Source organism: Callithrix jacchus, chromosome 10 (genome assembly GCF_049354715.1).
Source record: "Callithrix jacchus isolate 240 chromosome 10, calJac240_pri, whole genome shotgun sequence".
NCBI classification, from domain to species: Eukaryota; Metazoa; Chordata; class Mammalia; order Primates; family Cebidae; genus Callithrix; species Callithrix jacchus.
The window spans coordinates 70,412,088-70,426,623 of NC_133511.1; the positions used below are offsets into that span (position 1 = coordinate 70,412,088).

General features: G+C 36.5%; 2 protein-coding genes across 2 annotated transcripts; both read left to right on the forward strand.

Annotated features, from left to right (window-relative positions):
* The first annotated feature begins 824 nt into the window (after positions 1-824).
* Positions 825-5,176, forward strand: MMP26 (matrix metallopeptidase 26). Its single transcript, XM_002754866.5, has 6 exons — positions 825-958; positions 2,270-2,481; positions 3,541-3,689; positions 4,307-4,432; positions 4,897-5,058; positions 5,148-5,176. Exons 1-6 carry the CDS (start codon positions 860-862, stop codon positions 5,174-5,176), a joined length of 777 nt encoding a protein of 258 aa, XP_002754912.4. The 5' UTR covers positions 825-859.
* A 7,720-nt stretch (positions 5,177-12,896) lies between these two features.
* On the forward strand, positions 12,897-14,242 carry LOC100392834 (olfactory receptor 51L1). The gene has a single exon (XM_002754867.4). The coding sequence runs from the start codon at positions 12,942-12,944 to the stop codon at positions 13,887-13,889; it is 948 nt and encodes a 315-aa protein (XP_002754913.1). The 5' UTR covers positions 12,897-12,941; the 3' UTR covers positions 13,890-14,242.
* Positions 14,243-14,536: the final 294 nt, after the last annotated feature.

Below are 14,536 nucleotides of genomic sequence, written 5' to 3' on the forward strand. Positions count from 1 at the left end.
CCTGAGTAGCTGGGATTACAGGTGCCTGCTACCATGCCTGGCTACTTTCTTGAATTTTTAGTAAAGACAGGGTTTCACCATGTTGATCAGGCTGGTCCTGAACTCCTGACCTCAGGTGATCCACCCACCTCAGCCTCCCAAAGCGCTGGGATTGTAGACGTGAGCCACTGCACCTGGCCCAGTTGTGTGATTTCTAAGGCAATGGGCTGAAATATTTTACTACGAGATATATATGTGTGTGTATCTATACATATACATCTACAGATGTGTGCCTGTGTAACTTATTATCACTACTTTGTTTTCTTCAACAAATAGCTATTAACTATCTCTTTCTGTGTTTTTCTGGACCTCTTTTACATAGATATTGGAGATTTTCATACTCTGATCTGGATCTTTATTACAGCTGACATTATTTATTTCCCTTGATTTTATTCTTTTTCTCTTTTTAGCTTCTGGAGCAAGATTGTATGTCTCTGACTGGTAAAGTAATTATTCCATAGATAAAGCTATAATGAGTTGTTCACACACCTCCTGTTTCTTGTTTTTTTCTCCATTTTAAAAAATGATGCCCCCTATATTCTGAGACTGACCTGTATTTCCTTAACCAAGTCTGTGGCCTGGGATGCTGAAAACCATCATGTGTGAGTTGAGAGTAAAAATAAATCCCATGGCTGCTTTTGTCACCCTTGCATGCTGGTCACTCTGCCCTCAGCAGGTATGGACAATGACAACATTCACAGATTCAAAGAAAGGGCAAACTGGCAGGGTGAGTCATTGGATGTTGCTGGCACAGCTATAAAGGTCCAGTGGCCCAAGTTGGGTACATGAATTCAGGCAGTGGGACAAAAGAGTGTTTGCCATGCAGCTCGCCATCTTAAGAGTTACTGTCTTCTTGCCCTGGTGTTTCACCATTCCAGTGCCCCCTGATACTGATCATAAAGGATGGGACTTTGTTAAGGTAGGTGAACTACTCAAGATCACATTATGACATGATGACCATTGTGGGCTCTTATTTCATGTCTGTTTGCATGGCATAATGATAAATAATATTATATATGAAAACATTGTATTCAATCTACGTGTTAATTTTTCTCTTCTAATTTTAAGAAAAATTAAAAAAATTTTTAAAGCCTCTAAAAGTAATTTTGGGCCCCAGGCACTGTGTCTTCTGTGCCTAATTCAGCCCCATTGCTGAGCTCTCACTGTCTTTGTCTTCTACATGGCATAGAGTGAACATTCCAGCATATGGGTCTCTGAGCCTGCTAGGTAGTGAGAGATCAGGGGAGATAATTCAGATGAATTAATGTTACTTTCACATTGACTGAGTAATCTCTCAATCAGTCTACCATACACTTTCAATTTCTTAAAAAAATATGAATTGTTCTAAATTGTTTAAGCATCCAAAATACCTAAACATTGTTAAAACCGCTTGTAGTCATGTATTTTGTAATTGTTCAGGAACCTAGTCAAATTTCCTCCTAATGCTTAGCCAGAAAAATTCAAAAAGTCATTGGCTTCTGAGTGCCCAGCTCAGCTGATAATAAAGCAAGGCATAAAAATTCAGTCATATAATTGAAAAAAAGAAACAGTCAATAGGTTTACATCAAGTACTGTCATAAACATTGTGGAATAGATCAAGCTGTATCAGACGTGAGCACTGCTATTAAAGTATTTTGAGTCCAGCTAGGCTTCAAATGTAGTTAGAGAAAGCCTAATTACAATACAATGTGCTTCTTTTTTTATATAGAAGTTTAGATTTAATACAGTAGACTGGCAGAAAAAGACAAAGAATAGGAAAGAACGAGCTCTTTAAAAGTAGTTTAATGAAATGGAATGTGTAAATGCAAATGAAATAAGGAATGCAGAACCAGCTAAATTTTATGTCCTGGAGACACTGATTCTGTCCTGATTAAGAAAACCTTCATCAGTCAGAATGATGAGAGGCCATCTTCCCCAGGCAATTCCCAGACAATAACTTCATCATGTTTATACTTGGGATTCTCTATCTGAAAACTTGGAAGCGTTGTCTTTTAAAAATTTTTATAGCTTATCCAGGTTATTTTTATTCTGTCCCCTATCCCTAATATCATTTCACGGTGGCATGAAGAATCAGGGACAGCTGCCATCATGTGAGTGAAAACAGGAGACTTAGGAAGGCCAGACTAAGCACCATCCTTCTGAGACCCTCAAAGAAGGCTATGCCCAGGGTAGCTGACATATCGGTCTTCCCTATTGACTCTTAGTACTCATCCTTCTTGATCTAATCCAGGACTATTTCCATCAGTTTTTCCTGACCAAGAAGGAGTCACAACTCGAGACACAAACACAGCTCCTGCAACAATTCCATCAGAATGGGACAGGACTACTCGATATGCAGATGCATGCTATGCTGTACCAGCCCCGCTGTGGGGTGCCTGATGGGTCCAACACCTCCATCTTGCCAGGAAGATGCAAGTGGGATAAGTACACTCTGACTTACAGGTGCTTGTTATTAAGGCCTAGAGGATAATGAGTGGGGGGAGGACTTCAAAGGGCTTTCCATAAGGTCTCTCTTGGGCACCTCTATTGTCTTCTGCTTTCATTGGCAGCCTGCTCAAAGCCCAAAATCACCCTCAGAGAAGGTAATACTCCCAGATCCTCTTCTAGCTTCCTCCAATCATCTCTTTAGAAAGTAGAGCATAACTATCAGATGATTTCTTATCACTGATTTTTTTTTCTTCTTTTGAATTATAATTTAAGTTCTGGGGTACATGTGAAGATCCTGCAGGTTTGTTACATAGGTATACTCAACTGGTAATACTAAGTACACAAACAGGATATTACCAGACTGTATTTGTAGTTTGTAAACCAGGCACATCTCAAGTAGAAAGACCAAAACACGAAACTAGCCACAAAATAATAAAAACAAAACTTTTCAAGACATAGTATAATAAAAACTAATTAGAAAAAACAAAAAGTTAAAAACTGAAAGATAAAAAAAAAAAGCAGAGCATAACCATTCTCCTTTCCCTTTGTTTTGTTGGCACTTTGTTTTCACTATCCTTTTCTTTTCTTTTGATTTTTAATGTGTGGATATATGGATGATTCTAAGATACAATTTTTAAAACTTAATTTCTGCCTACATTACTCTTTCTGTTGAGGATGCTAAATATATTTTAGGTATCTAAAGCAAAACAGCACTACATTATGTAGAATGCTATACATCTTAATTTATGTAGAATACTATACATTTACTTTAATTTAATTTATTTCACATTGTTTTATTTAATTATTTTTCCCAGAATCACCAGATAGGGCTGTTCTTAGACTTTAGCCTAAGAATAATGTGGGCTATTGTTAACATTCATAGAAATCTATATTTGCATGTTTAATTCCTTAAGTTTCTGATTTAGTTAGTCTGGGATTAGCTCAACTTTATAAATAAGCAAAATGAGTCCTAAAATTATTAAATGATTCTCCCCAAAGTAGAATTATTCATGTTTATAGTTAGGATAATTCCCATACCTCTGAACTATTTCATTTAGAGATTACTTTCCTCAGGATTATCAATTACCCACATGATATGAAGCCATCCACAGTGAAAGACAGTATATATAATGCAGTTTCTATCTGGAGCAGTGTGACCTCTCTGATATTCCAGCAAGTGCAGAATGAAGACGCAGACATCAAGATTTCTTTCTGGCAGTGGGGTAAGAAATGGATGTGGGAAGAAGGATATGTATATGCCCTGTGTAAAGGACAAAGGGTTTCCATCCTTAAATAAAAACCCAGCCCACATATTCAAGTTTCTGGGAAAGAAAAAATCAGACAAAATCCTGATGCAAAACAAATCCTGCAACACAGGACAGACACTTTTAGTACATGAAACAATAAATAAAGAGGAAGTGTTGGCTGCTGTGTGAATATTGTGGGGGTGTTGCACACTTTCCTTTCAAAAAGATGATGCATAGCTCCTACATCTACTGAAATGCTATTCAAAGTTGATCCAGTCTACTTATAAAAACTTGCAGAGTTTGAATTCTCTTTCTTATTTTCCCTATTATTTTGGGAAGAGGTTATTATTTCTGTCTAGCTTGTAAGCTTTACTCAGTGCCTGCTATCTGTCTGTCTTTCTTTTTACCCTAGATAGGACAGTAGTAAAATGTTTGACCCCACCTTACTTCTCTGTATACATAATGCCTTGGCCCTCTCACACTCCAGTGGTAGACTGTTGCACAGTATCCTGTCTCTGAGGTTTACTTAAGACTATTCTGGCCCTTGTTTCTCCCTCCACCCTCACTGTGATAATAGTTTCTGTCATCCACAGACCATGATGATTGTTGGCCCTTTGATGGGCCAGGTGGTTTCTTGGGCCATGCGTTTTTACCAAATTCTGAAAATCCTGGAGTTGTCCATTTTGACAAGGATGAACACTGGTCAGCTTCAAACACAGGTAAATGCCTTATTTGGTGAGAGTGCTAGAACTCTCTGGGAACCTGGAGTTCAGTGTTGATGATATCCATTTAGGGATTCAGAGTGGTCAGGGTGAGGTAGAAGATTTGGCTGAGGAACAAGTCTTCTTATAAGTGGAGAGTGATGGGATCATTTCTGAACACAAATGCTCCATAATAAACACATTGTTAAATTGTGTGTTTTTTTCTCCTTATCTTTTTGCTTGCATTTATCAACCTCTTAATTCTGTCCACCTGTCTTTTTCACTTCATCTGTTCAAATAACTTACCATTCTGGTTTCCATTTAGTCTCCTCTTTCCCTCCATGCCCACTTTTTCCTTTTCTGTCTAACATTTGCCCTTTTCTTCTTTTCTGTTTTCTCCTTTTTCTTTGTTCTTTTTCACACACTTTCTGCATTCCCTATACAAAATTAATGTTATCTTTTTTCTTCTATGTTTTTTTCAGGATTTAATCTGTTCCTGGTTGCAACTCATGAGATAGGGCATTCTTTGGGCCTGAAGCACTCTGGGAATCGGAACTCCATAATGTACCCCACTTACTGGTATCATGACCCTAGAACCTTCCACCTCAGTGCCGATGATATCCAAAGGATCCAGGGTTTGTATGGTCTGTGCTGCTCGAGGAAGAGAAAGGGGATCTGGGCAGGAAATTCCAACTGAACTTTACTGTTTTTTGTTTGTTTTCTGTGTCCCTAGGAGAAAAATGCTCAGCTGGCATGCCCTAATGCTGGCAAAGAGGACGTATTCAACCGGTCCCTTCAGAAACTTTATTGGAGAATCATAGAACTCAAAGCACCAAAGCAGCCTTGGGGACAGCTAGAACAAAGCCCTAAAGAATGCAACCCAGTCAGGCAGCTCAACCAACACTCAAAACACTACTGAGTCACAATAAAGATTGTTTCGAAGAGTAACATTTTTTCCTCACAATTTGATATGTCTCAGCATTTGCTATGTTCAACCACTGTGATTAGAACAAGAAAGAAGTATATGCTATGGTGGAGAACTCTGGCAGAAATGGCCATGGGACAGCAGGAAAAGAAAGCATAAGCTTAGGAATAGACCTTTGCATTTTACTACACAGGTATAATAACATTAATAAATTTTATTTTCTATACTGTATTTAATATGCCAGCTATAGAGACCAATTGATTTAGTTGCTTTTCTAAGGTATGAGACTTTCATTAAGTCATTTAACTTCTTTATGACTCTTTATATTTGTTAAATAATTGTCATAACTTTATTGTCATAGGGATAAATTATATAAAATGAATGTAACCACTTTAGTCAGTTTTTGGAAACTCAATTTTAGGCATCACTGATATTATTGTAAGATATTAGATACAAATTTCTACTGTTCAGTCCACCCTTTGGTTGCTTGTGTTTAGGGAAAGCAATACTGGATGGAGAGTTAAGAATGGGTGGGTCAGCACCATGTACATGGTGTTACAATGAAGGATCATGCCACTCACCTATCCAGACATAAGCACTTATCTTCCCATTTGGAATCACGACAGTTGGGAGGATCTTCTGACACAATGTATTATTCTAATTCAAACAGTGTCCCCTTAGTAATAAAAAGACTGAAATGAGGAAATTAAATTTTGGGTGGTAAGCTGAATGAAGACATTCTGCCTGAGGATGTAAAACTAGAACCTTAAATATAGTATTCAAAATGGATCCAGAAAGATTGTATTAAGGAGAATCTAAAAAAGGAAAAAACAAAACAAAACAAAAAAAGGCAAAGCCAAGTAAAAGGAATATCTTATAAAGAAAATAGTTTAATATCAGTGTTTTCATTATCAATGAAAAGCTAATATATCAGTTCAGTGTAGATACCTTTTCAAAATGAAAATACAAAGAGTATTTGGGACTAATTTCTAAAGAATGCATATTTCTCTGTGTAAAATAAAACTGAGTTTCAAAGAGCAAGTGGAGGAAAGTATATTAGAGAGAAGTGAGCAAAATTGGTCAGAACCCTTTGGGTTATAGGGGATCACAAGAGCACAGATAGACCTTCTCCTCCTCCATGGTTTGTCTCACCTTGAGACAACCATGTCCCTGAGGCCACATCCTTCCCAGGGCATCCCACATTAAGTGAATGAAGAAAGCAAGAGTGTAAGTCCCCGTGTGGGCCAGGGAGCCACAGGGTGTTGGCCAAGACTTTGTCAGGCCTGTTTTGCAGTTTAGCTTTACCCTTTGCCCAACCCTGCTCCTTCCTTTTTACGGTTTCAATTCCTAACAAGTCCTTTGCATCTCAAACTCTCCCTTTTTATTTGCTTCTGAGAACCTAACATCTGAAAAGTTGACTGTTTGAAAGATCAATGAAACTATGAATCTATTGTGAGACTAGTAGTGTAAAAAGGAAACTGCATATCAAACCAACATGAGTTATGAGAAAAGCAGATACCATGCGATTACTGCAGGCATTGAAAAATTATGAAGGTACTTAGCGAAAAACTTTTAGCCAAAAAATATCAAAATGTATGTCCAAACTACATACTTCTAGATAAATAAAATTTACAAAAATAGGTAAAGGAATACGTAGAAAATCTGAACAGTCCTATAAATGTTGGATAATATAGTCCTTAATTCTATCTCTCCACAACTAGTTTTAAAGCTGACAGAGAAAAACTGAATTGTCTGTCAGGATTAACTAGCAAACCTATAATTAAAATTACCCTGGGATGGCCATTTAATTTATAAATATATAAAATACCAGCAAATGCAAAATCTCCCTGGTCAGAATAGAAAGAATATTTCTCAAGGTATTTTAGAGCTTTGCTAATCTCATAGCAAAACATGACAAAGACATTATGGTAAGGAAAATTTCAGGGTGCACTTACCGATGAACATTGATGTCAAAATCCTAAACAAAATCTTTGCAAATCAATTCTGGTAAACAATAAGGAAAAAACAATGGCATTCCCAACTTGAGTTTATTCCAGAAGGACAAGGTTAATATTTGAAAATTAATCAATATAATTAAACACATTAATAGGATAATAAATAAAAATAATATGGATCATCAAAACATGAATTTCAATAAACCTAAAATAATTTTGCAAAATTCAGCATCTATTTTTGACAAAATCTCTTATCACATGAGCAATAGAAGATGACCACATTCTCTGATAAAAGCAGGTACAAAAAAATCTTAGCAAACATACTTAGTGGTAAAATGTTTGATAACCACACCTGTGATATCTGTAAAAAGAAGATAAAACAATTTTTATCCCTTCTTCCTCAACTGCACTGTAGACCTTATCCGCAAAAAAAGCAACAAATACAGAAAAAGATAATGAAGATTTTAAATAAGAGAAAAAGAATCTGACGTTACTTGTGGAGGTGTGATTTGGTACAAAATAAGCCCTAATGAGGCTACAGATCACTTATTAAAAATAAAAAATAAGTTTAGCAGTTTTTCTGAAAAAAGACAATTGACTTTATTTTATAAGTCCCAAAGATTAAAAAAAAATAATTAATCATGCTATTGACATTAGCACAATTGAATGTCAAATAAATGAGAATAAACCTAGTATAAAATATGTAATCTCCAAACAGACAAGTATACAATAATGTTGAAAAAAATAAAGACTTTAAGTAATTAAAGTCCTGTTCTTGGATTAGATATCTTATATTCTAAACATTTAAATTCTCCCCAAATTAATCTATAGATTCAATATATTTTCAATAATAGTCCCAATATATATCTTGGTAGAGATGGATAATCTGTTTCCAAAATTTATAAATAAATGCAAAGAGGTAGGAAAGCCAATATATAAGGAAAAAAATGTGTTGGGAGGTCGTGCCTCATACCAAGCACTGGGGAAGTAGCAATGAACTAGATAGTGGCTTTAGCTTTTAAAGTGCTTAGTATGGCTCCTTGAACCCTGTTGCTTAATAAATCCTTATTAAGCACACAACTAATAAACAACTCTGTTCAGTGAAATGTTAAGAACACCTTATAATGGAAAGACTTATCATTGTACTTCATCACCATTGTTCTGTACAATGGCCCTAATTAAAGCTGAAATTTCAGTATTCTTCTGGGCCAGAGTAATTATCATGAATTTACTTTCTTACACTCATTTGAGAAGAGAAAACTATTACATTTAAAAAAAGAACTAAGAATGGATGAACAGAAGGATGCTTTCCTACTACTTTTGGTATTATGATCATATGCTTTTGCCATATCTCTGGTTAAGGGCTTTTTATGGTCATTTCATCTCTGGGGATCCAGCAGACTCTGACACCAATCCCTAATTCTCTACCCCAGGAGAAATCAGTAGCATTTATAGACATGGTGAAAGCATTCAATCCTCACTACTCACAGAGTCAAAGGTTTTCAAAATCTGAGGTTCATATAGAATAAAAATTGTAGCATCTTTAATCAGTACAGGTTTGACTTTCAGGTAGAGATGGAAACTTTTCTCAGGTGAGAGATAAGCCAATGAGAGCAAGCACTTAAACCATAGAAACGCTAAGAAAAATTAGAAGAAAGAAACAGCCAATCAAAGGGACTGGAAAAGATAGAGGACCACATGCTGAAAAGACACAAATTTAGATAAAAACAAAATAGAAAAAATGGCAACGGGAAGGAGACTGGAAAAGACAGTAAAGACATTTTGACACATAAAATGAGACAAAATGAGAGAAAGCCACAGAAATAGGAACAGAAAGGAAACATGACTTTACATATAGTGAGGAAAAGTTTAGTCAGAGAAAGACAAAATGGAACTGTGGCTCATTTGGGAAATGGGCTACTGATTGCAAATTAACTAGGGATATTGATGCAATTGTCTTATGTTTAAATTTCAGGTAAGTCTTAATTTTTAAATTATAAATAAACAGTTGGTAGATTTTGGCATATTTGTATATGGATATAGTTTGCTAAAGAGTAAAATTAGGCTGGGCATGGTGTCTCATGCCTGTAATCTCATCACTTTGGGAGGCGGAGCGGGGTGGATTGCCTGAGGTCAGGAGTCTAAGAACAGTCTGGCCAACATGGTGAAACCCTGTCTCTCCTAAAAATACAAAAAATGTAACTGGGTGTAGAAATGGGAACTCTTTTTAGGTGAGCGATAAACCAATATGAGCAAGAATGAAAACCCAGCTACTTGGGAGACTAAGGTAGGGGAATTGCTTGAACCAGGGCGGTGGAGGTTGCAGGGAGCTGAGATTATGCCACTGCACCCCAGTGAGAGACTCTGTCTCAAAAAAAAAGGGAGAGTAAAATTGTGAGAAGGATGGTGTACCATTTATGCAAAAGGAAAAATAATTATTGTCATCTGTGAAAAAGTTTTAAATTTATGACAATATTATAATATCTTACTCCAATTATTTTCAGCAATTTTAATATAAGCCATAAGCTAATTAGTGGAGAATAGATTTTGAGAACTGCAGCTAAGATGCTAGAGAGGCTATTAAAAAATGGTCTTCTCCTCACTAGTTCTCCCTTAATTACCTGGAATAGGTGAATGTGTGACATAGACCTATTCATGCCTCTGCTCTTTGAAACAGTCTTATTACTCCCAGTTCTTTTCTGTTATTTCTTTTCAACCTCAATGTGATTGAATTGTTTCAATCAACAAGGAACTACAAAGAATCATTGTCAAGACCTAGAAACAGAGTCAAAAGAAAATGAATAGAGAAAAGACAATAAAGGAATTTTAAAAAGTAAAAGGCATGACAGATGGGGCAGTGAAAGGATAAGAAAGAGAAAGTACACACAGAACTAGAGAGTGGAAAGGGGTTTTGGGGGACCAGGCAGTGCAGGAAATGCAGAGAAGTAGCTCAAAGGGTACAAACTTGAAATTATGTAGGAAAAATAAGTCTAAAGATCTAATATCCAGCATGACCACAGTTAATAATATTGTAGAAATGGGAACTCTTTTTAGGTGAGGGATAAACCAATATGAGCAAGAACTAAAACCACTGAAAATTTTCTAAGAGAGTAGAGCTTCGGAGCTCTTCCCACACAAATGCACACACGTGCATGCACACACACACAGACACATGGTAATAATTATTTCACTATGTATATGCATATATATGTGTGTATATCAAAACATTCTGCACACCTTAAATATACACAATTAAAAATTAATAGGAATTACAAACAGAAATATTACTTCCTGTCCTAACTTCAAATCTATTGGCCAGCCTGCAACTGAAGTTTTCTAAACATGGAAATCTGCAAATAGGGGAGGTGCACATAGGGCAGGGACAAAGACAATTCTAAAGAGTGGTGATCCACTTTGTTCTTTGCATTCTTTGTGAGAATTTAAGAAAATGTGATTTATTTTGGGGTTGAAAGAATTAAAGGAGAAAACATGGAATATTTTCCTGGCATGGGGTAAAATAGAAAACTTCTCCACTGTGGCCACAGTATTCTCTCTCTTTCTCTCTTTCTCCTCTGTGTGCTCTGTGTGTGTGTGTGTTCTATGTATTTCAGTGTGAACGCTTATATCATTTTTATGAGCTCAGCTGTACAACAGGAGGTCAAAGAAAATTTTCCGAGTGAGGAGGAAGAAAAAATAAAGTCAGCTGGTGATACTGAAGACTAGAGCGAAAAATGCTGCTTAGGGGTAAAGAAAAATAAATACTCTAAACACATACCTCTGCTGGTTGTAAATAATTTGATGGGTAGCTGACTACTTTGTTTAAGACAAGGGTCTCAAATGAAACCCTTCATATTGTCTAGACTGGAGACGAGTACCAGGGTAGGGTCTGATTCATAGAAGATGGGAGATGCCTGAACTTGGGTAAAAATAGAGAAAGAGAAAAATTCTTCTCATTACATGCAGAAGATGGCTTTGTATTTTATTTTGTTCCTCAGGTGTAGATTCTAAATCAACTCCTCTTTGGAATTCTAGGTTGTACAATCTACGAACTTTCAGTCTTCATGGTATGAAACTGAGATTAAGAATTCATCAAGGAATTTTTAAAATAAAGCTTTTTATTAAATATAATGGAGATAAGAAAAAGAAACAGCTATCGGGAGCCTTGTGATATGAATTTGAGGTCACATTTGGATAGATTTTTACTTTAGGATGAGGCTAAGTCTTATGTTAATCTTTCCAGAGATCAGGGACTAAGGGTCCAGAAGGAGGGATGAGGGAAATGCTGAGATGTTGCTACAGAGAGGTTGTGCTTAGGTCTATGAGGCCCAGACTCTAAGGGACAAGGTAAGTAATTTTCTCAGGGACAGTTAATGGAACTAGACAGGGTTAAAATAAAGAACTAGGTAACAGAAGGGGCAGATGATCTCATAATGCTCAGCTACAATACCTAGTGCCATGAACACAGGATATAGCAAGGGCAACATTGGTACCCAGCACAGGAGGAGAGGCTATTACAATAAAAAATGCTGAGGAAAAATATAGCCAGTCATTAGCATCATATTTTGAAACATTCAGAAAGGTCTTGGTTGTTTCTAAGAGGCACTGATAGTAAATATTTAAGATCTAAATTCTGAATTGCCGTGAGTTCACAGAAGTAGGGGCAAGTGGGTCAGAAAATTAAGAACCACTTAATATTTGAATTGACGATTCTTTTAAAAATGGTATTATAAGTATCATTTGAAGAGAGAAATCATTCAATCAAAAACACAATGACTAGAAATAAGGTGGAATAGTACCTCTTTAAGATGTGTAATATATAACTGTTAAATGCATTGTTCTCATTTTGAGGGACAGCAGAAAGGAAACTGCCATTAATGGACTTTCATAGTTACATTGTGATGTTATGGCCTAAAGATTTACTTTCAAACTATTTAAGCTCTTATTTTACACACACATACACACACGCACACACACATTCTCAGCACTGTATATATAGTTATTTTTTACCATGAAGATTTTTTTTAGGTCAGAAATAGTTGCTATACTAGAAATCTCAAAACTATGTCAGTTAAATAGCAGCTCGATAAAGCTTGCTGGGCTTTTGGATTCCATTTCTCTTGTTCATGCTCTCTTTTCATATGCGAGGTATTTATCTTCTATCACTAAAATATTAAATGTTTAAAATGTTTAAATATTACAAATCATTAAATAAAAGACATCTGAATAGAAATTATGTTGAGTCCATGGGATCAATTTGATTGTCATGAATGAAAGGATAGCCTAGAAGCAATAACTGATTAACTCAAGAATATTATTGGCCAGAAACACATACAAATCCATAGAAATTTACTCTGACTTGTCTCTATTTTCATCTTTATAATAATTAGTAAAAGTTTTTCTCTATTCTCATGTTGCTTAAATTCTTCAGTGTCTTCAATGCAAATCCCACACACTTCCTGTCAGAGATGACCGTATTTGTGTAGTCCACATTTTTGTTCCAGAATTTGGTGCTCAATATTGGGAAATGTTCCTTACATAGAGCCAGCAACAGGTAATCACCTTCCTTCCTCTGTGAGGTTAAAGAAAAGACATATTTCTGTCTTGATTCCATTGTTTGTGCTCAAAAGAGATAACTTTCAAGGTCACTATGGTAGACTGGAATAACAGTGATGCTATGGAGCCCATATTCATCCTGAGGGGTTTTCCTGGACTGGAGAACGTTCATTCTTGGCTCTTAATCCTCTTCTGTCTTGCATATCTGGTAGCGTTTATGGGTAATGTTACCATCCTCTCTGTCATTTGGATGGAATCCTCACTCCATCAGCCCATGTATTACTTTATTTCAAACTTGGCAGTGAATGACCTGGGGATGTCCCTGTCCACACTTCCCACCATGCTTGCTGTGTTGTGGTTGGATGCTCCAGAGATCCAGGCAAGTGCTTGCTATGCTCAGCTGTTCTTCATCCACACGTTCACATTCCTGGAGTCCTCAGTGTTGCTGGCCATGGCCTTTGACCGTTTTGTTGCTATCTGCCATCCACTGCGCTACTCCACCATTCTCACCAACAGTGTAATTGGAAAAATTGCTTTGGCCTGCTTACTACGAAGCTTGGGAGTTGTGCTTCCCACACCTTTGCTACTGAGACACTATCACTACTGCCATGGCAATGCCCTCTCTCATGCCTTCTGTTTGCACCAGGATGTTCTAAGATTATCTTGTACAGATGCCAAGATCAACAGCATTTATGGGCTTTGTGTAGTGATTGCCACACTAGGTGTGGATTCAATCTTCATACTTGTTTCTTATGTTCTGATTGTTAATACTGTGCTGGGTATTGCATCTCGTGAAGAGCAGCTAAAGGCATTCAACACATGTGCATCCCATATCTGTGTGGTGCTCATCTTCTTTGTGCCAGTTATTGGGGTGTCAATAGTCCATCGCTTTGGGAAGCATCTGTCTCCAATAGTCCACATCCTCATGGCAGATATCTACCTTCTTCTTCCCCCAGTCCTTAACCCTATTGTCTATAGTGTCAGAACAAAGCAGATTCGTCTAGGAATTCTCTGGAAGTTTGGTCTAAAGAGGAGGTATTAAGTCACCTCTATCCTCCAACTTTTCCACTGAAAATGTCATGGAAGCTATTTTAGTATATGAAAAGTCAAATATCTGGGTGTTGCTTATCTGGTTAAAATCCTAATTCTTTCACTTTTTATACATGTAATTTTGGTTAATCTTTAACCTATAGGAAACTCAGGATTTTTTTTGGCCAAATTGTGACAACTATGGTCTTATGTATTCTCCAGATCATTGCAAGACTTAAAATAGACAGTGTGTGTGTTAAGTCAAGTTTCTTGAAAACTATACAAATGTATTAATGTTATTAAGTAGTCATTGTTGTTAATGATAATAATAGCAGTATCTTTCCTTATTAAATGCAACAATGTTTATATTGTTTCTCACGTTAATTATCTAAAACTCAGAAATCCATCTCTACCTCTTTTACTTATACCGCTGCCCATATTTTGTTTTTCATGCTCTAATGTCATAACCATTGATAAAAAATTTCTGAGTTCTTAGGGCACGTTTGGAACTTGAGTTCCTGACAGGATTTTGAACTACAGCCGTGGCTGTTTGCTATGCAGAAATTCTTATCTCATAACTTAGTGATGTGCCCTTTCTCTCATTGCTATTCTAGATCTATCAGCTTCTTCAATTTGCCAGCAAATACTGAGTTAGATATA